The 25,276-nt window shown below is 41.0% G+C and overlaps 1 protein-coding gene across 1 annotated transcript in view; it reads right to left on the reverse strand.

Annotated features, from left to right (window-relative positions):
- The window catches only part of RAPGEF3 (Rap guanine nucleotide exchange factor 3), a 77,423-nt gene that overhangs the window by 10,579 nt on the left and 41,568 nt on the right, over window positions 1-25,276 (reverse strand). The window contains exons 6-19 of the mRNA XM_070935003.1: window positions 21,956-22,118; window positions 20,636-20,720; window positions 18,075-18,135; window positions 17,511-17,587; window positions 16,286-16,432; window positions 15,278-15,393; window positions 13,390-13,478; window positions 11,044-11,122; window positions 9,328-9,478; window positions 7,814-7,896; window positions 7,410-7,449; window positions 5,467-5,548; window positions 4,681-4,827; window positions 819-916 (exon numbers count right to left, since the gene is read on the reverse strand). Coding sequence (XP_070791104.1) covers window positions 819-916; window positions 4,681-4,827; window positions 5,467-5,548; window positions 7,410-7,449; window positions 7,814-7,896; window positions 9,328-9,478; window positions 11,044-11,122; window positions 13,390-13,478; window positions 15,278-15,393; window positions 16,286-16,432; window positions 17,511-17,587; window positions 18,075-18,135; window positions 20,636-20,720; window positions 21,956-22,118 — 1,418 coding nt within the window. The remainder of the gene's footprint in view (window positions 1-818; window positions 917-4,680; window positions 4,828-5,466; window positions 5,549-7,409; window positions 7,450-7,813; window positions 7,897-9,327; window positions 9,479-11,043; window positions 11,123-13,389; window positions 13,479-15,277; window positions 15,394-16,285; window positions 16,433-17,510; window positions 17,588-18,074; window positions 18,136-20,635; window positions 20,721-21,955; window positions 22,119-25,276) is intronic.

Consider the following 25,276-nt stretch of genomic DNA (forward strand, 5'->3'; position numbering starts at 1 on the left):
CTGTACCTCCAAAACCATATGCCGAAGACCTGAACCATTAAACAGCTTCAGTTTGGAAATATTGTTTATCACTATCTTGCTTCAAAGTGAGGCAGATAAGAGGTGCAGATAAAGGTCTGGGCTTCCATAAATAAGAGGCAGTCAACCCATTCTCCAAAGCACCTGAAGGCAGGAGGAGAAGCAATGGATGGAAACTAATCAAGAAGAGAAGCAACTTAGAACTAAGGAAAAAATTCCTGACAGAACAATTAATCAGTGGAACAACTTGCCTCCAGAAGTTGAGAATGCTCCAACACTGGAAGTTTTTAAGAAGATGTTGGATAACCATTTGTCTGAAATGGTATAGGCCCTATAGAGTTTCCTGCCTGAGTAGGAGGTTGAACTAGAAGACCTTCAGAGTCCCTTTATTCTGTTATTCTGATTATTATTATTATCTGTTCTTCTGTTATTCTGATTTGAGATACTCCCTCCTTGGTTTTATATAGATTGCACCTTCTCCAATTTAATGATGATGATGATGATGATAACAACAACAACAACTTTATTGTCATTGTACATGTATACACAGTATACCCATACAACGAATTTCATGCAACTCAGGGATGAAATCCCTTCAAATTCAGTATAACATTTATACTGGGGGGAGAAATCCGCTTTCTGTGTTGTAAAGTTTCTTCCAGATATTTTCTGGAATATTTTCTATATGCCAAGATTCACATCTTTGATAATTGTGCTGAGAGGGTGGGAGGAATGGTAAACAGGATTAGGAAAAGACGTGAAAAATTTTCCCCTTGTGTATATTTACAAGGAACACTCACCAAGTTGTGAAGCTCTTGAACACTGACAGCAAAAAGTCTCTCGTTCAACCCCAGGGATGTAAACACACCAAAAGCTTCCATGGGCAATACAACTTTATCTGCCAAAATCAAATATTAGAAAGCAGGTTGAGAAATAGAATTCTCTCTCAACCAGCCACAAGGAGGCATCATAGGGCAAAGCGTCAATATTAACTGTAGGTCAAGTCTCTTTGCCTTCCTTCCACAACCATTCTTGAGAACTACAGCTCACTTTATTAGCTCTTATCTAGCTAGTAAATTTGGCACACTTTGCTGTTACCTCTACTTTCTGCTTCAAAGAGGCAAATTTCACATTCATGATAATAAATCTTTCTCTCCTCCAGAATCAGGTAGTAGCTGGTCCTTCCATCACATTAACTGGCATTTGGTTTTGCATTTAAAAACAAACCTTAAGTAATGGACTTTCGCTGGGTCTTCAAGGGTTGCATGTGAGAATGAATGACAGCTGGGGATCAACATCTGCATGCACATATAAATGTACATCCACTTCAGTGGTGGGTTTCCAATATTCTTACCACCCGTTCGCCACCCATGCGTGCCTTCCGCGCATTCACCCAGCTTTCCATGCTTGCGCTTTGCTCGCGCACCTTTCACACATGTGCCCAGCCCAGGGGTGAAATGCTCCCAGTTCAGACTGAATTGCCTGAATCTGGTAGCGAGGGCGGCGGGTGGTTCGGAGAACTGATAGCAAAAATCCCTGGCCCCCCCATGCCCAGCTGAGCCACGCGATCATCAGAGGCTTTTTTTATTTTATTTTTAAAAGCATTTTTTCTACAACCTCTTCGGCCGAAGAAGTGCTTTTAAAAGTAAAAAAAAAAAGCCTCTGATGATCGCGCTGCTCAGCTGGGATCGTCAGAGGCTTTTAAAAGCATTTTTTCTGCAACCTCTTTGGCCGAAGAGATTGTAGAAAAAATGATTTTAAAAGTAAAAAAAAGAAAAAAAATTGAGCCACGCTCACTCAGTCACATTAATCCCCCAAGCCATGCCTACAGAACCAGTAGTAACAAATGTCACCATTGGCCCAGCTTCAAAAACGTGCCTAAATAGGATGGCATAGAGCTGCCGCGATTTCCACTATCAGTTCACCTGAACCGATACGAACCGACTGAATACCACCTCTGATCCGCATACAACTTTCTTCTCATCCCCACTACAAGATGCATGGATAAAAGAGTTAAATCACCCCTTCTCTATGCATCGAGATAATTTGATTTGGTCTGCCCTTCCTTCCCCTCCTGGGGGGACAGAATGCCATTTAAACAGAAAAGGAGGAGAAACTTTTCTTGATGTGCTGCTTTTCTCATTGAGACATCTTGCTCCGTGGCTTGACTTACAGCTGTTTGGCAGACTGTCAGGAGCCAGACTGTGCTGGGGAGGAGAAGGGAGTCAATGCCCTTCCCGGCACAAACATGGAAACGGAGGAAGTGTGAAGAGAGGGAACTGATGGAGGGGAAAACCAGACTGGGCCCCCATGGCAGACAACCGAGAACTTTAAGAGGGGCAGTTTGTCCTTATCTGATAGACCTAGATAAATCTACATGTGGCCTTTTCCTTGGATTCTGAAGGAAGCCAGGCCATTTGAAGCATGAGAGAAGAGATACAAACAACAGCTGACCCAACATTCAATGTGATAGATGAATGTTGTGGATAAACAAGTTACAAAGCACACAGTTAACAGTGGTAGGTAAACTTCTCTTAGCTCATTGTAGGAGGAGATAGGCTATGGCAGAAAAAAGACAGGATTCTGGGAGCACCTTTTCAGACTAACACATTTTATTAAAAGCCAGAAGCCTTTAACTCCATCAGGCGCATAGCATGATTAAACTGATACACGATTTAAATTATTTGAAAATTAGAAGTGTGCCCTAGTGAATCAGACACTCTACTAATGTCACCCCTGTTCTTCTCCCAGTGCTTCAGGTGAGACCCCTGCCATTTTTTAATTTGAGCAAGTGCCGCATTGACATTAATCTGTATTCAAGCATTGCCTTCCTGATACAATTTTAAAACTCAGAGAAATAATTTACCTCAGATTATAAAACTTTGTTAGAAATGTGAAAAGGATGTTTCAGAATGATTTCATGGAAACTAACCAACCTGCATGCTCTTCTTCCCTGCCTCAAACTCTTTAGCTTTAAACATGCAGGAATTCTTTCTGCAATGGTTTTGACTCTACTTTAATACATCTATGATTAACACCAGTTTGGATATGACTCTCAGTTGCTCCAGGACAGCGTTGCTATAGTGGAGCCACTTGTCACTGCATATAAAGTAGGAGTATCCATCTCCCAAAATTGCTACCCCCAATTTCATCTAAGCTTAATAGCACTAACTGTGAGAGGGAACTTGGAGTCTTAGTGGACAACCAATTAAATATGAGCCAACGGTGTGTGGTGGCAGCCAAAAAAGCCAATGCAACCCTAAATTGCATTAACAGAGGGATACAATCAAGATCAAGTAATACCACTCTGTAAAGCCTTAGTAAGACCACACCATCCAGTTTTGGTCACCACACTATTAAAAAGATGTTGAGACTCTAGAAAAAGTGCAGAGAAGAGCAACCAAGATGATTAGGGGACTGGAGGCTAAAATATATGATGAACGGTTGCAGGAACTGGATATGGCTAGTTACTGAAGGGAAGGACCAAGAGAAACATGATAGCATTGTTCCAATATTTGAGGGGCTGCCACAGAGGGGAGGGGATCAAACTATTTTCCAAACCACCTGAAGGCCAGACAAGGAATAATGGATGGAAACTGAACAAGGAGAGATTCAACCTGGAAATAAGGAGAAATTTTCTGACAGTGAGAACAATTAACCAATGGAACAGCTTGCCTTCGGACGTTGTGGAGCTTAATCACTGGCAGCTTTCAAGAAGGGACTGGACTGCCATCTGTCAGAAATGGTGTAGGGTCTCCTGCTTGGGCAGGGGGTTGGACTAGATGACCTATAAGGTCCCTTTCAACTCTGTTTATCTGAATCTGTATCATTTATGTGCCATTAAGTCATTCTCAACTCTGACTGCCCAGATACAGTATATACATTTTCTCCATGATAATCCCAACCTTGTCTTTCAAGTCTTCCAGTGGTACACTCATTGCCACTGCTACCCCTACCCATTATTTAAAAACTCCAATAATGCCTATGGAGCCAGAGTGAGGGAGCTCATTCCCTTAAGGACTTGATAACTCTATGGTGGAAACCATCAGCAGCTCCTGCTAACCAAGCCATCTGCTGCTATGGCTATTGCTACTCCTCTTTGCCTCAAGGTAAAGTAAGCAGAGGACAACAGAATAGAGAAATTTCCTTAAGTTGCCTCATGCTATTGATAAAATCTTGAAAAAGTTGATTTCCAATGATAGACCTGCATGGATTGAGCACATTTAGAGGACTTTCAAGTAGCCAAAAGCTGTAAATTGTTATCTTTGTTTGCATCCTCGTAAGGGGTTTTTGCCAGATGGGTCATGTGTAGCACTGGGATGAAGGATCTACAAAAGAGCTGTGGTGGCGCAGTGGTTAAGAATGCAGTACTGCAGCTAATTCTGCTGACTGCCAGCAGTTCAATCCTGACCAGCTCAGGGTTGACTCAGCCTTCCATCCTTCTGAGGTCGGTAAAATGAGGACTCAGATTGTTGGGGGCAATAGGCTGACTCTGTAAACTGCTTAGAGAGGGTTGTAAAGCACTGTGAAGCAGTATATAAGTGTAAGTGCTAAGGGTATTGCTATTTGCATGACTGACATCTCCATGTAACTCCTGCGAAGCTAGCATGGCTTCATTATCTTCCCAGGGAAACAGTACCTAAAAGGTTACAGTGGACTCACCTCCTGCTGAATTGACCTTGACTAGGATCCAATCTTTGTTCCAGTCCTGACAGTCTGCTAACGATGCAACGATTTCCTTAACTGAGGCATTCACCTGTAACAGTCTGGTAAGGCAGGAATAGTCGGGTCTGTATATGTCATATGAAACTATGGAGGAAGATGGAAAGGAAAGAGTGTTAGCAACAGAAGTGGTTCCTTAAATATAGAATATAACCCAACTCATCAAGCTAATCGAAACCTTGCCATCATCTCATGGAGCCAAGCCAGGGGTGAAATGCTCCCGGTTCGGAACTGATTGCCTGATCCGGTAGCGATGGCGGCGGGTGGTTCGGAGAACCGGTAGCAAAAATCCCTGGCTCCCCCATGCCCAGTTGAGCCGCGCAATCATCAGAGGCTTTTTTTTATTATTTTTAAAAGCATTTTTTTCTACCACCTCTTTGGCCAAAAAAATGCTTTTAAAAGTTAAAAAAAAAAGCCTCTGATGATCGTGCGGCTCAGCTGGGATCGTCAGAGGCTTTTAAAAGCATTTTTCTACAACCTTTTCGACCAAAGAGGTTATAGAAAAAATGGTTTTAAAAGTATACAAAAAAAAAAGTTGGCCACGCCCACCCAGTCTCTTTCCCCCCCATCAAGCCACACCCACAGAACCCGTAGTAACAAATTTTATATTTCACCACTGAGCCAAGCTCCCATATCTTGGCGCAGTAATAATTGTTCTGATTATGCAATGGAAAATCAATGTCAGAGCAGAGTAATTTGAATCCTAGGAAGGGAAATCATGATGACCTTTGTCCCTGATTCGGATGGTGTAACTGCTGTTCAGAAAAGGTTCTTCTTGGATGGCAAACCAGTTCACAACGTTCCTGACCTGGGAGTGAAAAAAGGAGAAGAGACAGAAAAGAAAAGATTTTATACCGTGCAGGGAATCATAGCACAATACGAGTGGATGCTTATGGCTAATGCGCACTAAAATTTAATAGGAGAGCCCTTTCCCCATATCGCACACACCAGTCCCTTAAAGATACTTAATGCAAACGTGGATGTCCAAAAATACAGGTAGTCCTTGACTTGCGACCACAATTGAGCCCAATATTTCTGTTGCTAAGCAAAACATTTGTTAGGTGAGTTTTGCCCCATTTTTTTATGACCTTTCTTGCCACAGTTAAGTCAATCATTGCAGTGATTAAGTTAGTTAACACGGTTGGTAAGTGAATCCGGCCTCCACACTGACTTTGCTTATCAGAAGGTGGCAAAAGGAGATCCCATGATCCTGAGACACTGCAACCATCGTAAATAGGAGTCAGTTGCCAAGCGTCTGAATTTTGATCATGGGGATCAAGTGTATACTATGTATAGTATGAGACATGGAATAGGTGGTATAATTGGCTGGAAAAAAAGTCTAAAATCAACATATAGTGAATGTTAAGAGATGATAATATAACTATATATATATATATTTAGTGTGTAGTAGATATGTATATATTGTATATATTATATAAATAAGTACTTAAGAAATAAGAATGTACATGTACATAATAAGCCAAAGGATAAGTTGAAATTAAGAAAAATTCCAATAACGGAAAACTGTAAAAGTGTAATTGTGATTTTAAAGGTGAAAAATGTTGAATAAAAAAATATTACAAAACAAATTGTTAAGTGTGAAAAATGATCATGTCACTTTTTTCAGTGTCGTTGTAACTTCAAACAGTCACTAAATGAACTGTTATAAGTCAAGAGCTACCCGTATGCCTTTTTTTCTCCCCCAATCTTTCTCTATCTAGCTATATTAAGGAAATTCATAGGCTAGCAAATACATACATTCTGTTGGATGAAAGTAATAGAAATTAGAGGGACGGGCCATAAAACAGGATTTACAATGGCTAAGAACAAGTTTTTTATTCTCTCATTTTAATTAGCAAGATAAAATACGTTTTTGGAAATTCAGCATACACGTTCCTATACCAGGATTAAGCAATGTAATTCAGTTTACAGAATTCAGCTTGGGAAGAGGGTTGGGAGAGAAAATGTTGAGTTGCTTCTGCATGTCTCATTTTCTCTAAAAAGAAAGTGGGATGAATCTATCCTGGTACGCTAAGGTGTGAGGATGGAAGGGAGAGGAAGAAAGCATAACCCTGAATAGTAGGAATATTATGCCACAACGAAAAGATGGGTTTTCTGCCATAAAATGAAAGGGAAAGCATGACCATATGTAGCAGCTCTAAATATCTTCTGAGCTACTTCCCTTCTTGAGTTCTGCTTTACTTCCACCCAAAAAAAAAGTCAGTGAAAATAATTAAGCAAAATTAAGCTTGGGAAGGCCATCTGCAATTGCTGATAAAGCAGGGGTGTCAAACTTGATTTCATTGAGGGCCGCATCAGGGTTGTGTTTGATCTTGGGGACCAGGTGGGTGTGGCCAGGTGGGCATGGCCAGCTCGATGTCACTCATGTCAGGGACCTGTGGCGGCCCCAGCACTCTGCCAGCACTCTGTGTGCAGCCCTCCTCAGCTCTGTTTTCACTGGCAGAGGGTTGCAGGAGGCCATCACAGCCGAAAACAGAACTCGGATTGGCTGCGCGCGGCCCTCCCGAGCTCTGTTTTCACCGGCAGAGACACCACAGGCTGGTCCTTCGCTGTTTCCAAGGTGCGGCCCATAGGCGTTGAGTTTCACACCCCTGTGATAAAGGATTAGAAAATAATTGAAGAACCTCTTGTTAGAGGCAAGAAATTACCTGTAGCTTTGGGGATGCACAGTTGCTGCCATTTTCTATCCTATTCAAAGAGGAGAAAAGTCCATATCAAATCACAATGGTTACTCAGACCGCCAGAGGCTTTGTTTTTGAGAAAACACAGCAGCGGAACTAAAACTGCAAGGATTCAAGTAGCCCAACAAAACCACTCATTCAATTGTTCTACAGTTCTCTGTTACAGTTCTTTAATTCCAAGTAGGTATCAACACGTCTGCGTTGTTATGCAAACATTTGGCTGCAATTGTTTAACTTGACGTCTGCCCATACCTGTGTTCAGACTTCCCAGAAAATTGGGCTTTTTGCCATGATCATCCTACTTATGACTAGGCTCTTTTGGTGACAGCACACAAACAATTAGACAGTTTGAGATGATATAGGAGACTCACACTCGATTTCTCCGGCGATCCTGTATTTGTTCTCGAAGCAGGGGGCCCAAACGAGCATCTTGGGTAGCATATTCTGACATGGTCTGCAAGATATTGGCCAAGACCGATTAGCACAAGCAGCAAAGCAGGCTATCTTGGAGAGGAGCAAGCCAGATTTCTAAGTCCACAATAAGGGAGAAGAATGCTAGACAACCAATGTGACTTATGTAAAAATAAATACATGAGGGACACATTAACCCGTTTTATAATATAAAGTTGTGGTGGCAACAGCAGTAAAATTAGGAGAGAGATTAGGTACTTCAGCCTTCCAATAATCTCAGCTGCAAAAATTGCTGAGGAAAGTAAGGTTTTACATGCATGTATGTATGTGTGCTACGTGAATGCTTGAGTAGGTGTGGGTTCTCCCAGACAACACCCAGAGCTGCTGGGAGAAGGGCAGCATGTAATAATAACAATTGTGGGATTTCTGAATGCAAATTGATAGAATCTTGACACATAACCCACCAGATTTAACTGTGTTTGAAAAGAAGAAAGTGCGGGCAATACCAGGGATAATGGAATAGAAGACAAAGAACTGGAGAAGATCACACAATATCAAGGTCTGAATACTGATGGCATAAACCAGCTGTAGTGGTCTCAGTGATTATCAGCACATTGGGTGCCTTATGGAAAAATCTTGGATGGCATTTAGAAAATCTGCACACTGATAAAATTTCCAATTGTCAATTACAAATGCCACACTGCTTGGATCCATGCATATACCATGCCAATGCATTACATTACTTGGGAAGAACTAGATAGATAGATAGATAGATAGATAGATAGATAGATAGATAGATAGATAAAAATGCCAGATCTAGTCTAAACATGTGGCTGACTGTAAACAACCATAATCATCATCATCCAAAAAAAAACTTTTGGTGGGTTATGTATCAAGATTCTATCAATTTGCATTCAAAAATCCCACAATTGTTATCATTACATGCTGCCCTTCTCCCAGCAGCTCTGGGTGTTGGCTGGGAGAACCCATACCTACCCAGACATTCACATAGCGCACATATATACATTGACAAAATTACCATCCATCAATTGCCAAAGGCAGCCCTACTTGGAACTGCTTACATCCTGTGACAATATCTTTAATACCATCAAACATCCTGCATCTGCCTATCCCAAATCCTCGGGAAAGACTCGATAGGTGGACAAATGTGCCAAATCCAGTCTAAACATCTGGCTGACTATGTAACAAACCATAATACTATCCATCACCACCACATATGAACCTCAGAGGGGGGGTGGGGAATTGCCTATTTCACAGGTACTGTATCCAGGCAAAACAGGCCTCCCGAGCCGTGCCAATTTATTTATTTTTCACAAATTTGAACCTCCCATCTCCCTCAATTTTTAGGGCCACTGTCTCTTTCTATACTACCATTGATGTCCAGCCCTACTGCCTCCTGTGTTGCTTCCCAAAGACAATATTCTGCCTTGGGTCCTCACCAACCTCTCCTTACCTGCAAAAAGGCCACAGCACAGGCCTCTGCTTGCAGCAGCCGTCCGTACAGGGACACCCACCGACTGACCAACCACAGGATCTTTTGCCTTTTGCCCAGGATATAAGCAGCTTTGTCCTGCTCTGAACCTTCAGAAGGTTCCGAATGGAAGGTGAGTGAAAGTCAAGGAGGCGCAGGCCCAGAATGATGCAATAGACCCAGGGGTGAAATGCTCCCGGTTCAGACCGGATCGCCTGATCCGGTAGCGATGGAGGCGGGTGGTTCGGAGAACCGGTAGCAAAAATCCCTGCCCCCCCCCATTGCCCAGCTGAGCCGCGCAATCATCAGAGGCTTTTTTTTTTATTTTTAAAAGTATTTTTTTTTCTTTTAAAAGAATGTTAAAAATGTTTTTAAAGGGAAAAAAAGCCTCTGCCGATCAGGCAAATCAGCTAGGATCGTCAGAGGCTTTAAAAAAAAAAAAAGCTTCTGTCGATCAGGCAAGTCAGCTGGGATCGTCAGAGGCTTTAAAAGCATTTTTTTTACAACCTCTTCAGCTGAAGAGGTTGTAGAAAAAATGGTTTTGAAAGTTTCTTTTAAAAAAAAAGTTGGCCACGCCCACTCAGCCATAGTACCCCACCACCACCACCACCACCAAGCCACGTCTACAGAATCGGTAGTAACAAATTTTACATTTCACCACTGAATAGACCCCATTCAGGTTCTGAGGGTAGAAGAGGTTTTTTGGTGGGGAGAGGAGACTTGATTTCTTCACATGGCAGTAGTATCTGAGAATAGCAGGTTTTCAAAAGCATATGGAGCTGGCATGTTAACTTGCCCACAATGTCCAGTGTGATATGATATTAAAGACATTGAGGGATATTATATAGCCAACCATCAAATGTTGTTGGATATATTCCAAATGTGGCAGTAGTGAGATGGAGGCAGGTGTCAACAGTGGGCCTTTGAGTTGCTGGGTCCCAGCCTAAGCTGACCAGCCCCTCCATAAATTGTAGGCAAGGCTTCTCCATCTACTGCCTCCACATGGAAAACAGAGGGTTGCAATTCAGCACCCCTGGGAGAAGATGCATTGAAGAAGGTTGGTGATAGACAAGCTTGACTGAGACTCCATCTTAAAGTTGTTGTATGTCCCCACCCCCGCTCCCCATCCTAATGCAAAATTCTGTGACCTAGAGTTATATATTCTCATAACCATCGATGCTTACAGCATTGAAAGTTAGAGAAAGGACACTTCAAAGACAAATATATATTGGAAGTCTATACATATCTGTGTTTATACACGGGATATGAAGAATTTTCCTGTCATATCAAACTTGCTGGGGACTCAGAAACAATATATGAAAGAGGATTGACATGATGTTGCTGGAGAGAATTGAAATCAAAACCCAGTCCTCTATTTTGTTATAACATGCCTAGTGTGGCTTCTAGAACTCCAACAGACTGAGAACAATGGAGGTGGTAATTTAATACATCTGGGAGGCATTTAGTTGAGGAACTTTGTCCTAGCGAAGGTAAGATCTTAACAGACTTTGGGGCCAAACCTGGCCCTCCAGAAGTGCTATCCCTTCCCTCCATTCCACTGTAACAATCTAAGATGCATGGGGGGAGTTATAACGCTCTTTGCTATATCAACCCAGGGCAGTCTCATTCCAAAGAAAGACTTTTGCTGACTAGGCTTCTCCCTCTAAGATCCAAGGCAGAGGCAACCAGAAAGGATATTGTTGGAGCAAGGTTCGGCACAGCTGTGGAGTCGGCATGAACACACAGTATGTCAGGAGAAAATCTCCCAGAAATGTATCTGAAAAGAAGAGAGAAACCATTGTGAAATGTGACTTTTAGGCAAGATATTGTTCTAATCTACTGCCAGCTAGCATAGAAGATTCGCAGTCTCCTCTGCCTTGACATAACGCCAGAAGTGAAATTCAGCAGGTTCTGACAGGTTCTGGAGAACTGGTAGTGGAAATTTTGAGTAATTCGGGGAACCAGCAAATACCACCTCTGGCTGTCCCCAGGAGTGGGGAGGGAATGGGGATTTTGCAGTATCCTTCCCCTGGAGTGGGGTGGGAATGGAGATATTGGAATATCCTTCCTCTGCCATGCCCACCAAGCCACACCCACAAGCCACACCACGCGCACCAAGCCTCACCCACAGAACCGGTAGTAAAAAAACTGAATTCCACCACTGCATAACGCTCACACATGTTCCAACACAAGAACAACCACTGACCACTTGACCAAAGAGATAAGCAAGTAGCAAGCCCCCCTCTTTAAAATAAAGCCCAAAGATGTTCTTCCTGTCTAAAGACTATCTATTTGATTAGGGCTGGGGGTCCTTCCAGGCAAAGTATGATTCCCTAAATAGATAGATTTTTATTGGGAGTATGGATAACATGGTTGCTTTCCTACATCTTTTTTATCTTGCTTCTTTCCACAAAGGCCATGAAGAAAAAGATAGCAGAGCTGCACAGTGTCTTTGAATTGGCCCAACTAGAACATGGGAGCGACATGGCGCTCCCATGTGACCCCCCCTCCTGCACGAGCTGCAGTGGCTCCCGGTGGTCTTCTGGGTGTGCTTCAAGGTTTTGGTTATTACCTTTAGAGCGCCCCGTGGCCTAGGACCGGGGTATCTACGAGACCGCCTTTTGCCACCAGTAGCCTCTCACCGACCAGTACGCTCCCATAGAGAGGGGCTTCTTAGGGTGCCGTCAGTCAAACAGTGTCGACTGGCGGCCCCCAGGGGGAGAGCCTTCTCTGTGGGGGCACCCGCCATCTGGAACGAGTTCCCCCCGGAGATACGGAGGATCTCGGATCTGCGCGCTTTCCGCTGTGCCCTCAAAACATTTCTATTCCAGCAGGCCGGCCTGGCCTAACCTCTTTTTTAAACTGTTTTTAAATTTTTTAAATTTTACATTTGTCTTATAAATTTGGGGTGTTTTAAATTTTGTTTTTTGGGCCAAATTATTTAATTGTATTTTAATGGTTTTTTAACATTTGTATTATATGTATTTTATCTTTTGGCTGTTCACCGCCCTGAGTCCTTCGGGAGTAGCTCGGTATACAAATTCAATAAATAATAATTAATAATAATAATAATAATAATAATAATAATAATAATAATAACAACAACAACAACAACAACAACACAGGAGTGCTGTTCTTGGCCTTTGAGTGACATCCTGGAGAAGGGAAAGGACAGCGATCACCTCCAACTATGGATGGGTTGAGGAAGAAAAGTGGATGGAGCCAGGGCAACCATTAAAATTATCTAAGTTAATTATTCAGTTATACCAAATATTTATTTTTGCCCATGTTGTCTTCGTTAAAATAACTCAAAATGGTGAATCAATTGCACAAAATTAATTAAAATCAGGTACAGGAAGTCCTTGATTTGTGACCGTTCACTTAGCGACTATCCAAAATTACAACAGACCTCCCCCCCCTCCCACCCCCCAAAAAAGATACTTACAACCTGGTTCCAAAGTTCTGACAATTCCAGCCTCCCCACCTCTGTGGTCACATGAATGAATTTTGGGCACTTGGCAATTGGTCCACATTTACGATCCTTTGCAGCACCCCATGGTGACATGATCACAATTTATATTTTGGCCCAAACCCCAGCAATTACTTCCAGTTTTGGGCAAAAACGTCCCATAGTGAACAATGGGTTTGCTTAATAACTACCAGATTTGTTTAATGACTGTCATAAAAAAGTTGTAAAATTGAATCAGTCATAAAGACGATGCACTTCACAACTGTCACAATTGTAATCACCAGGCTCCATTATAGTCATACATCAAGGACTACATCTAATGTAAATGGGTATCGTCCCCAGGAATCTTCCTTTCGAAATACAACGAAAGTGACCATTCATAGCAATATTTGAAGGGGCTTTATGATTTTGTGCAACTATTAGAAAATTTAATATGAAATCATCCCCAGGATACAATTTTCAGTTCTGCTCTGGACAAATTAGCATCTTGCAATCCTCAACTTCACACTATATTATTTTATAGAACAACAATTGTTCTGGAGATTTTTCCTTTATGCAAACTATTTTATACTCACCAACAGGATCAGAAAGGGTAGAATCTGAACGCATGGTTTCCAATAGGTAATCAAGTATTTTTTCAGGGGTTCCAGCCATCACTGAATATCTGAAGAAAAGAACAAGATATTGGGATCCAAAGTAGTAATTATATCATGGAAACCAATCTCAAGAGACCTAGCTAACATCTACCAAACAGCTACAACTCATCAACTGTGGAAGCCCTTCTTGGACACATTTAAGGACCCCACAGGTTGGTTGCATTTGCAGCCATGATGGTTTTCCTCATATTACCCCCATATAATTACAGTAATTATCTACTCCAGCCTATAAGCAGTAAGTAAGCAGTAAGTCGCCTTGTGTTGAGATGGGCAGCAAACAAATGTAATAAATAAATAAGTACAGGTAGTCCTTGACTTACAACCATTCGTTTTGTGATCATTCGAAGTAATAACGCCACCCAAAAAATTTGATTTGTGACCATTTTCACACTTACAACTGTTGCAGCATCCCATGGTCACAGGATGCTTGGCAGCTAGTTCATATTTACGAAAACAGTAACTGTGAGAGGGACCTTAGAGTCCTAGTGGATGATCATTTGAATATGAGCCAGCAATGTGCAGCAGCAGCCAAAAAAGCTAATACAATCCTGGGTTGTATAAACAGAAGCATAGAATCAAGATCACCTGAAGTATTAGTGCCACTTTACAAAATCCTAGTAAGACCACACCTGGAATACTGCAACCAATTTTGGTCACTATACTGCAAAAAAAGATGTTGAGAGTTTGGAAAAAGTCCAGAGAAGAGCAAGTAAGATGATCAAAGGCCTGGAGACTAAACCATACGAAGAACAGCTGCAAGCTTTGGGTTTGACTAGTGACTAAAGAAAAGAAGAATTAGGGGTGACATGATAGCAGTATTCCAGTATTTGAGGGGCTGCCACAAAGAAGAGGGGGTGAAATTATTCTCCAAAGCACCAGAGGGCAGGACAAGAAATAATGGTAGGAAACTAATCAGAGAGAGAAGCAACCTGGAATTAAGGAGAAACTTCCTAACGGTGAGGACAATTAACCAGTGGAACAGCTTGCCTCCAGAAATCATGGACGCTCTGTCACTGGAGGTTTTTAAGAAGAGTCTAGACAGTCACTTGTCTGGGATGGTATAGGTTCTCCTGCTTGAGCAGGGGGCTGGACTAGAAGACCTCCAAGGTCCCTTCTATTTCTATTATTTCTATTTCTATTTCTATTTCTATTTCTATTTCTATTTCTATTTCTATTTCTATTTCTATTCTATTCTATTCTATTCTATTCTATTCTATTCTATTCTATTCTATTCCATTCCATTCCATTCCATTCCACTCCACTCCACTCCACTCCACTCCACTCCACTCCAGTCCAGTCCATTGTATTGTATTCTACGATGGTTATAGTATTCCAGGATCATGCGATCACATTTTGTGCAAAGTCAATGGGGAAGCCAGATTCACTTAACCTAAGAACTGCAGTGATTCACTTAACAACTGTGGCATGAAAGGACATAACATGGGGCAAAACTCACTTAACAACTGTCTCTCTTAGCAACAAAAATGTTGGGCTCGATTGCAGTCATAAGTCGAGAACTACCTGAATAGATTCTATACTTGTATATATCTAAAGCAGTGCACAACAAAATCAGCATGCAGTTTACAACGAGGCAACTTGTACAATAAACTTTACTGAAGCAAAGAGATTTCAGCATTACATTCATGAGGAATTAGTGACTTCCCTATCAAACATATGGGGTGCAGGAGAAGAGACTGCTTGCAAGGGAAGATTCCCTGTTCTATCAAAGGGAAAAGGAAGGGGGTAAACGAGGAGGCAGGTACATCAGAGGAAGGAGCAGGGAAATGAAGGGGGCAGATTGCTGTACCTACTGCTCCCCAGAGTCCCAGCAAGGTGACTGGAATTACTGCCTTGTGAATTCTTCTCTAAAACAAGCACCACTTTCCCATGTTCCTTCAGCCGTAGGGTGTTAGCTTCGACATCCTAGGAAGAAAACAAATGATTATATGCTACTTACATGATTGCACACTAGCCAAGAAAAGAAAAGGGGGAAAAATCCATTTCTGAATTCTTTACTAGATTTGACATCCATATGCAAGTCTTGGGCAGCCCAACTACCAGGCTCCTGTGATTTTGTCACAATGTTGGCATAAATCTAAATAGATTAATTTAAAATATCAAAGCAGAGAAACATATTTTTAATGACTCTAGCATTTTTCTTTGAAAGAAGTCTGCAATATGCAGTCAAGTACCACAAGCAGGCTGGTTAATCAGTGTGATCAAGACTGGCAAGTGTTGGAATTTAGCAGGGGGGGGATCTACAATACCTATCCCCCCTCCATTTGGGAGTCTGCATCGTTGTTCGAATATTCCAACTAATTCTGATTAATATATATCAGAGGTAACAGAAGCAGTGGCATAATAGAGGTTGTGTACAATTTGCGTTAGACCAATACAAAGAGAGGCAATGATGCAGACAGTCGTCGAGGTCATCAAACATGAGAATTTGCATTCACCATCATTTTGAAAGCCACATATTGCCACTAGGAATAAATAAATTCACGTAAAATAGATTAAGGGCAGAAAAGTTGAAGCAAAGAGAAGGGTAACTGGGCTCTGGAAAAGATACAACCACGAGGAACAAAGAGGAAACCAAAATAATGGAAGACAGAAGAATATCTAAGCACTTCATGGCTTAAATTTGGAGTAGACTATGAACTTTATTTATATACTTGCCTCTCCATCCTTCAGTGCTCTCAACTTCCTTGTACAAGAGATAAGCTTCCTCCCACCAAACAAAGTACACTTAATGTTGCAAATTTGTTCCCCAAACACAACAGTTTCAGTCTCCAGCATGATGGATTTCCATGCCTACCTTGAGAATCCGGTTGAAATCCCTTTTGTCCACTCGCAAGAAGTGGCAACTGTCTTCACGAAGGATGATGGTGGCAGCACGGGGGGCATCGTTCACAAGTGCCAGCTGGCCAAAGTCATCACCTTCATGTAGGGTGCACACTAAGCCCTGCAGAACGAGTGAATGAACCAATTATTTCAGTCACAAAGTCTAGATACCACCTTGGCAAATATGAGTTGCCCTACTGAGGTCATTTGACTACTAAAAACACAAAATTGTTCTTTTGTATCTTATTTCTAACTAAATCAGGAGGAAACCAGATTAAACACAGCCTAGGAAGAAAGGGCAACTGTTGTAAGGACAGAAGGTTAAGCACACACAATTATATTAATTTTGCCTTGCAAAGGCACACCCCCCTGAATGTCTTAAATGATATGGTAAACCTGTTTTTATTCAGCAACACGGCGTTCCACCCTATTTTAACCTCTTAGATATATTTATTTTCTATTATATGACTACTGTACTCCAGGACACCATTTTATGATAAGTAATATAAACATACATAGGAAGTGAGCACAGCAGACAAAAAGCCAAGCCATTTTCCCACCTTACCTTTGTACCCTATTCTTTCTCTCTATATATACAGTATATAGAAACATATGTTTGTATGCAAACATTAGGGGATGGGAAGCTGATTTGCAATGGGCAAATTCATTCATGTGGACAAATTTTAGCACTAAAATTATCCAGGGAGGGCGGGGAAATTTGGCACACAGGATTTTATTGCAATTTATATTCTTTCATGGATTTGTGAATTAGGGAGTAGGTGAGGTGATGTCTAGAAAAATTACAGATGTTTATATTAGCCTTATATATATGGGAACCTTACAGAAAGGTAAATTTTGACTCCAGACTTTCCCCAGTCAACCTGAATATTGTTCAGAATTTGGGGAGTTGGAGCCCAGACAGCTGGAAAATGCCTGCATTATTCAAAGGTGAGTTGTTATTTAACAAGGGAAGGGTTAGATCATGACAAAGGAAGAATTTGTAACCATGTAAAAGTTTGAGATAAAGCTATTCATCAATTGTTTGCAAATACAAGCAACTCTAAAGCATAAATCCAAGAGCTAGAAACATTGAAAGAAATAAGAGTTCACGCTCTTCTGGTATCTGAATGCCTGTAGAATTCTTGGGACTTATTCTGAAACCAAGCCTTTTGATGCCTAAAGAGATTAAAAGTTCACACCTTATCATGCGTAACAACATTGACTGATCCCTTCCAAATGATGTACCAGGACGTGCCCTTGTCCCCTTGGCTGAACACTATGGAGGAGGAGGGGGAGAAAAGAACGATATGTTAATTACATGGAAAATTACGGCAGAGGCAAATGTAGTGCAGTTAAAAATGAACATTTTTAGAAATAAATGAACAGAAGAAGAAAAGGATCTCTTGAGCTGGAGTTAAGAACAAAAGAGCTAACTGGGAGCCTTTTAAAAAGGAATACACAGACTTTAAAGAGAGAAAAATGAACAGCAACACTGACAGCTTTCCTCCCTGATTTTACAGAATGAAAGGATTGTTGAATGCCATCGTTGTTCCTTTTTACAATGGTTGGCATAAGTTGTTGTGATACTGCAAGTGGCATGCATAAAGATGCATATCATTTCAAAGATGCCAACTCACAATGGTTACTACACCTGCCAGCCTAGCTAGCTACAGTTAAATTTGCTGCACAAAGTAGCAGTATGGGATACAGAAGGGCCACTGTCAGAGACAGAAAGAGTATGGCAAGAAAAACGTGCAACTCACACACAGTTCCAGCCTTGGCATGGGACTCAAAAAGCAGTACAGCGGCCAACTCTCTCCTCACCTGCAATGGAGAAACAGCCAGTGAGTAGGCCCTATAGCACATTTCACTGAGCTATCGCATGTTTCAGAAAGCAACAGTTGGTAACCGAAGTCAGCATGTGGCATAAGACAGCATTTAAGGTAAATCCTCACATTTCTAAACTCAATCCATACTGAGACAAACAAACTGAAGGTTTATAAAATAGATGCCTGTTTTTATGTTTTAAAATCTTCTTCAGGGGAAGGGAGGGAGGGAGGGAGGGAGGGAGGAAGGAAAGGGAGGGAAAGAGGAAAGGAGGAAGGAAGGAAGGAAAGAGGGAGGGAGGGAAGGAAGGAAGGAAGGAAGGAAGGAAGGAAGGAAGGAAGGAAGGAAAAACAGGTGTATAAATGGGCTGTACCTCATATCTATATCAAGAATCAACTTTAGATGGGATGTTGGGCATTGGCAGAGGTACAAATGAAGACTTATCAGGTAGAGAAGTTGAATTAATTCACAACACAAAATTCCCCAAAGCTCATTGGGAAGGAAAAATATGAAAGTAATTGTTGGTTCCTGGTGTAAGAAATATAACATTTGGCTGGAAAATACTGTTGGCATCCATAGATCCCTTAGGAAAGGAAAGCAGAAAAGGGATTCGTGCCAACAAAGCACTGATTATTGTAAGTGCCTGGTACTAGATTTTCTGTAGCTTTGCAATATTTCAGTTGTGCCAGTTACATCCTGTTTGTTTGGCGCTATGGACTGCTGCACTTCTGCATTATGCCATAGTTCCTTCCTGTCTTGTCCTCCACAGACATCTACAATACGAAGCACGTCACCTGAGAAATCTCAATGCAATCAACCAAGGGCTTGTTTTCTTAAGTCAATGTGTAAATTACACAATGTACTTTGGCAACCTGAATAGGGAAATGGCAAACAAGCAAATAAGAAAATGCCATGGTGCCAGTACTTAACATGATTTCATTTTTTCCATAAGACTAATCAGTAGACATTCAGGACAGGAGAGCAAAAACCTGTAGGAGAGCAAAGCTGAACAGAAACCCTGCCCACCCTCCCCTATTCTAGTGTGTATGCTTTATGTATAACAAACCAATCGTTTAAGGCAGTGGTTCTCAACCTGTGGGTTGGGACCCCTTTGGGGGTCGAACGACCCTTTCACAGGGGTCACCTAAGACCATCGGAAAATACATATTTTCAATAGTTTTAGGAATAATTTTATGGTTGGGGGTCATCACAACATGAGGAACTGTATTAAAGGGTCGCAGCATTAGGAAGGTTGAGAACCACTGGTTTAAGGGGAGCATTAAGTAGAGTAGAAGTGAATCCAGCTCTAACTGCTGGATTGGATGCATTTGGAGTGACTGAGAGTTGATTACATGGATATATAGGTATTAGACTGTCTGGGAAATTCATGTAAAAAAGTACATTCGGGGAAAGAGTGCCAGAAAATATGTTACCCTATTTGCTTTGCTACTAAAAACTTCATTTGTAACTAGACATATTCACAACCCTGAAACAATATGCATATGACCAACTGTGTGCAAGGAATATAAATCCTTCCATTCCCCACCATCCAGTCACAGCTGAAGAAGCTTCTTGGATGAGAAGTGAAACATCTTCAAAGAAAAAACAAGAAAGTCCAGTTGCCTCCTGAAAAAGCACCTTTGGGACAACCATGACCTGGATGACTGAGGATCTCTACAGACTTTAGACATATTCATGTTTATTACTTACATTGCAATAGAAGTAGGAGAATAGCTGCCATTTTGTTTTCCTATTTACCTCACATGATTGTTGTTGTGGAGAAAATAGGAGGAGGAAGCAGCATTATGTATGTTTGCCTCTTTGAATTACTTATAGAAGGATATGTAGTCCTTGACCCCAATTGAATCCAGAATTTTGGTCATAGATTGTTGCAGTTGTAAGTCAAGTCACCACATGACTGGACTCGACATTATGGTTTACATTATTATGGTTTATGAATACTTTTATGATCTTCAGGATCTTGCTTACAGTTGTGAAGCAAACCACATGGTCTTATGGTCACAAATGTGAGCCAGTTGCCAAGTGCCAAAAATGTGATCGCCTGACTGCAGGGTGGTACAGCAGTCATAAGTTTGAGTATGGGCCAGAAATAACATTTTCAAGGCCTTGTAACTTCTAATGGTTGGTAAGTGACCAGTCATAAATCAAGGACTATCTGTAATAAAGGTGGAATTTAAACAATTTAATAATAAAAAATAAATTAAAAACTAGAAGGCTGCAGACTTGGCCCATTTCATGGCATTCTGGGGGGAAAAGTGTGGGCACTGCAATACACTGATGTGATGGTTGGGCTATAAAGAGAAATCAAACGGGCATCCAATCAACAGAGAACCAGCAAACAAGGAATCCTTTCCATTTTCAACTATATGTTGGATAGGATGACAAAAATGAACCAATTCCTTCCTATTCGTTATTCACAGCGTATTCATAACAAATTAAAGTTAGGCCAATGAGACAGAATCTGTTAGCTACTCACCGAACTGGAGAGATGGGCTACCGCTTTGACATGCAGTAACTCCTCAAAGATCAGTGCAAGTTCCTCATCTGTGCGTTGGTTAGGACTGGAGGAGAAAGACCAAAATGAAACACACATTCCCCCATCAGTTTGACATCAACATTGCTGATCTCAGATCTATGCATACAAAAACATCTTAAGCCCATAAGATTACATTCACAGCTGTGTATAGTCCTTCTCTCTCCTCAGGAAGGACAAAGATCTATTCAAAATATGCATGCTTCCTTCTTGACAGGAAGTTCCTTTTAGCTTTCTCAGTCATTCCTGGCTTCCAACACAAATATTAGGTCCATTACCCAGATCCTGCAAAGCTTGACTCTGAAATATTCAAGGACCATACATTCCTTTTTAAGAAAGCAAGACCTGATTTTTATACTCTACATTGTACTAAGGCACAGAAAGAGCTTCCGAAGTTTGTCTGTTAAGACTCTTTTGAAGGAATAGAAAATCAGATCTTCTTGTGGTCCAGCAGGTTCTTAAGTTTCTGGCACAGTTCCATGAAACTGTTGCTTCTTCTGACGTTTTTTGCTGATTTAAATGGATGTACAAAAAATACATACACAGACACATACTTTTATAAGGGATCACCATGGCAAAGTCTTTGCTTCACCTGCAAAGGGACTGCAGTTCAATCCTCAGTATCCTTAGTCATTTTTTTTCCTTGAATAGAATCTATAGAACAGTGTTGGCGAACCTCTTCGGCACTGAGTGCCAAAATGGAAGTTTGTGCATGCGTGCATGCCGGAAACCGGAAGAACAGCCACCTGGTGTGCATCACAGGAAAGCGGAAGAGCAGCCGCTTGGTGCACATGCGCACGCTGGGAAGATGATCTTCTAGTTTCTGGCGCATGCATGTGCCCCGGCCACCTGGTCTTCCGGTTTCTGGCATGCGTGCGCATGTGAAGACCAGGTGGCCGGTGTGCACGTGCATGCTGGAAACCAGAGGATCATCTTCCCAGAGTGCATATGCACATCGGGCAGCTGCTCTTCCGGTTTCTGGCGCTCCCACGTACGTGAAGATCACCTGGCCGGCGCACCAGAACCTGGAAGAGCAACGGGCAGCGGCTCACATGCCTAGAGAGATGGCTCTGCGTGCCACTTCTGGCACACGCGCCATAGGTTCACCATCACAGCTATAGAAACTTCTTTAATTCTGTATGAATTAAATACACTGAATCCAATAATCATTATACTCCATTTTATAGAACTATGATCCATGCACTAACTTCTTGAAATTTTCTCTTTTTTTCTTCTTGACTGCTACCTGCAATCAATGCTTACGGTTTGCGTAGGATGGTGGTGAGCAATGCAGTTGGGCCCAGCTGGGTTAGCAATGCCAATGCCTCCAGTAGTTCCTCTCCATCCCTGTCTTCAGCACTTGGTTCCAAGGCCACAAATCGGAAGAACTGAGCATCTCGATCCTGAAAGTAGCTCTCCTGTCGTACTGCATGGACAAGGGAAGGTGATTCCAGGGCATAAAGGAGGAAATAAGGAGGATCAAGTCAAGAAATGGTTTCATTCCACCACTAAGATTGCAAGGAAGATATTCCACCAAATCACCATCTCATTTACCTCTTACTAAAGGTAATGAAAGTGATCTGGATCTACAAAAGAAAAAAAATCATTTGGGGTATATGTAGACAAAAGTACCCAGGAAAAAAATTAAAACTCAGCCACACAGCCTCCTTATTCTAGCATGAACAACTCTATTTATCCATTTCTGAGGACAGGGCACTGGCTTCATCTCACAGACCACAGACCTTCAGGTCATTGGCTGCAGCTAGTCCAAGCTCTTCCAGTTTATCAATAGACTTTGCTGTAGTAACCAAGGCATGTATGATAGGGAGCAGAGGCCCCCATTCCAGGAAAGGGCATAAATGGTACACAAGATGAATTTGTCCAAAGGTCCCCCACCTACTTCTCAAGCAATACCTGCAAGTCCAGGGGAACCCACAAATTGTGAACCAGCTGTGCGTAGGGAAGTCTACTTCACTGAGAGTCAGAAATGAGACCTCACCAGATCAAAGAGAGTGAAAAGCCATTCCATCTTGCTAGGGTTGAATTCTCCCCCCAAACCACACCATACCACACCATACCACCAATATTGTCACAGCCTCCAAGCACTGAAACAACATCTGTACAGATGGAATGTAAGTCTATATCCGAGTATCACCAGCATACTGCATTGTCTGTGTCATATAATACATATGGGTATATGCATAATTTTGTATTTATTTATTTATTTATTTATTTATTTATTTATTTATTTAGTTAGTTAGTCATGTTTATGTAGTGTATATTGGAGGTGGTGACCCTTTGAGAGCTACATGCAATAAAATTTCATTTTAATGTATGCAGTTAGTGTACATTCAAAGTGACAATAAAATCATTCTAAGTATAAGTCTCTATGCCATTGAATAACCACATCTAGCAATATTAAAAAGGAGCAGTGAGAAACTTGAACTCTGAGACCACAAATATGGGAGGGCCTAGGGTTAGACCTCTCCACCACCATGACCAATACTGACTGGAACCCCAAAGTATTTCCAAAAGGATACCACAGTCAATGGTATCAAAGCTATCAAGATAATTAAAAGGAGGGCCAGGAGAGATTTACCACTCCCATCCTGGGCTTCCAGAAATCATCAGCCAGTGTGACCAATGGCATCTCAGTACCATAACCCAGTCTGAACCCTAACTGAAGACTCCAGATAATCCACTTAACTCTGGGCCTGCCAGACTTTCGTGAAAAGGGAAGGTTGCAGCATTCACAAAAGTTGTCAAAATGACTGGATCCAAGGATGGGCTCTTAGGAAGGTGCAAACTACTGTTTCCCTCAAAGCAGGCAGAATACCTCCTCCAGAAATGAGGCATTAATCAGAAGGTGGGTCCAGTACACAGATAACAAATACATGGCATGAAACAGAAAAAGCTACAAATAGGGCCAAATTAAAACCTTTCTGTTGGGTTTTCTGGCAATGCAAATGAACTCTTTCCAAATCAATCAAGGGAAAAAAAACAGTTATCATACACAGTAAGATCTCTATAAATAGAACTGTTTTTTCCCAGGCTACCCCAGGCTACGAAAAAACCAATTTCTGATTTAAAAATAACCTGGGTTGCTTTCTGCTTGCAGGAACACTACCAGCTTTGTTACAGCACTACAATGAAAGGAAGGCTGTGGGAGGGACTTCCAGTGGAGGCATGGTGAGCTAAATATGTCTCCGGGAGACCAGAGAAGATTAACACAACACAAAAATTAACACAAAACAGACTGAATGACTAGACCAATTTTTCCAAATCTCTTCAGATAAGGAGAGGATGGGAGATCACCCACATGCGCTCTGGACAACTGCTCATGAAATTACAAGACAGTGGTCTAACATGGGTCTGAGTGCCAGGAAACAAAGAGATCAATAATGAAGCTCACAACCACAACAGAGCCATTTAAAAGACATTCAGTTTACTAACCTCGCTTCTAATAAATTACGGAGATTGCCTACTTAGTTTTTTTAAGGCTAGTAGATACCTTGCCACCTGGTGAGTTTATCTTCATTTCTCCACAGAAGAAAAAGTAACCATACGTTTAAGAACTTAAAAGAATATGAAATAAATAGCAAAAAGCTAAATAAGAATTTGAGCCAAGAAAGCCATAAACAAATTAAGAATCCAAAAAAATTGGAACACCAAAACTTTTACTATAAAATGTTAGAACTAGCTATATAAAATAAAGAGATTTTCATGGGAACCAGAATTATTTTGTCTATTGTTAAGTCATAATAGATTTAGAGATCTTATGATTTAAATTTGATTTTTTTTGCTATTGTATGTTTGGTTTTAAAATGTAAAATACTCAATAAAAATTATTTTATAAAAAAAGTAATAAATTGGATGCTAGACAGGACTAAAAATTCCAGGCAGAAAGGAAAAAAAAACCTTTCTGCTTTTGGTTTTTGATTAAGATTGAGATCTACAAAATAAAACACTGTAACATTTGAAATATTAAAGAAGATTGAAGAATGGGTCAGAAATTAGTAGCCACAATATCAATATCAGTAGTGTTGTCTGCTTCAATAGGTTTTAAAGGATATAAATGAAGGAATGATAGAATGTGAAAAAAATCTTGTTTGATATAAAAATAATGGAGTCTGAAATATTGGACAAAAATGCAGATAACAAGATAAAGAACACATTTAAAGTGGACATACAAATGACAAGAGAATGACTCAAATAGGGACTCTTTACTGGATAGCAAAAGAAGCTGAATGAAGTTTTAAAAATTAAAAGTGAAATGCAAATGATAAACCAAGTTTATAAACCTGAATAATGTCTTTTTATTAGATTTACAAAAGAGGCTTTTTAAAGCCTCAAAGAAGCCGATGCAAAGGGACAAAGAAGAATTGAAGAGATAAAATCCCACAACAATATTTGAAAGCACTAAAGATTATGATTTTCAGAAACAAAAGGAAACAATATGAAATTGATTTTGATCAAGATTTTAAAAAAAGATTTTTTGTAAAGTTCTGGCAGCCCTTTACAGACTTTTGGCTGACATCAGAGCTGAAAAGTTGATGTCTTGTGGATTTACTTATAGATAAGCAA

The sequence above is a fragment of the Pituophis catenifer genome, unplaced genomic scaffold (genome assembly GCF_029215685.1).
Source record: "Pituophis catenifer annectens isolate HBS135680 unplaced genomic scaffold, rPitCat1.0.hap2 SCAF_2, whole genome shotgun sequence".
NCBI lineage: Eukaryota > Metazoa > Chordata > Lepidosauria > Squamata > Colubridae > Pituophis > Pituophis catenifer.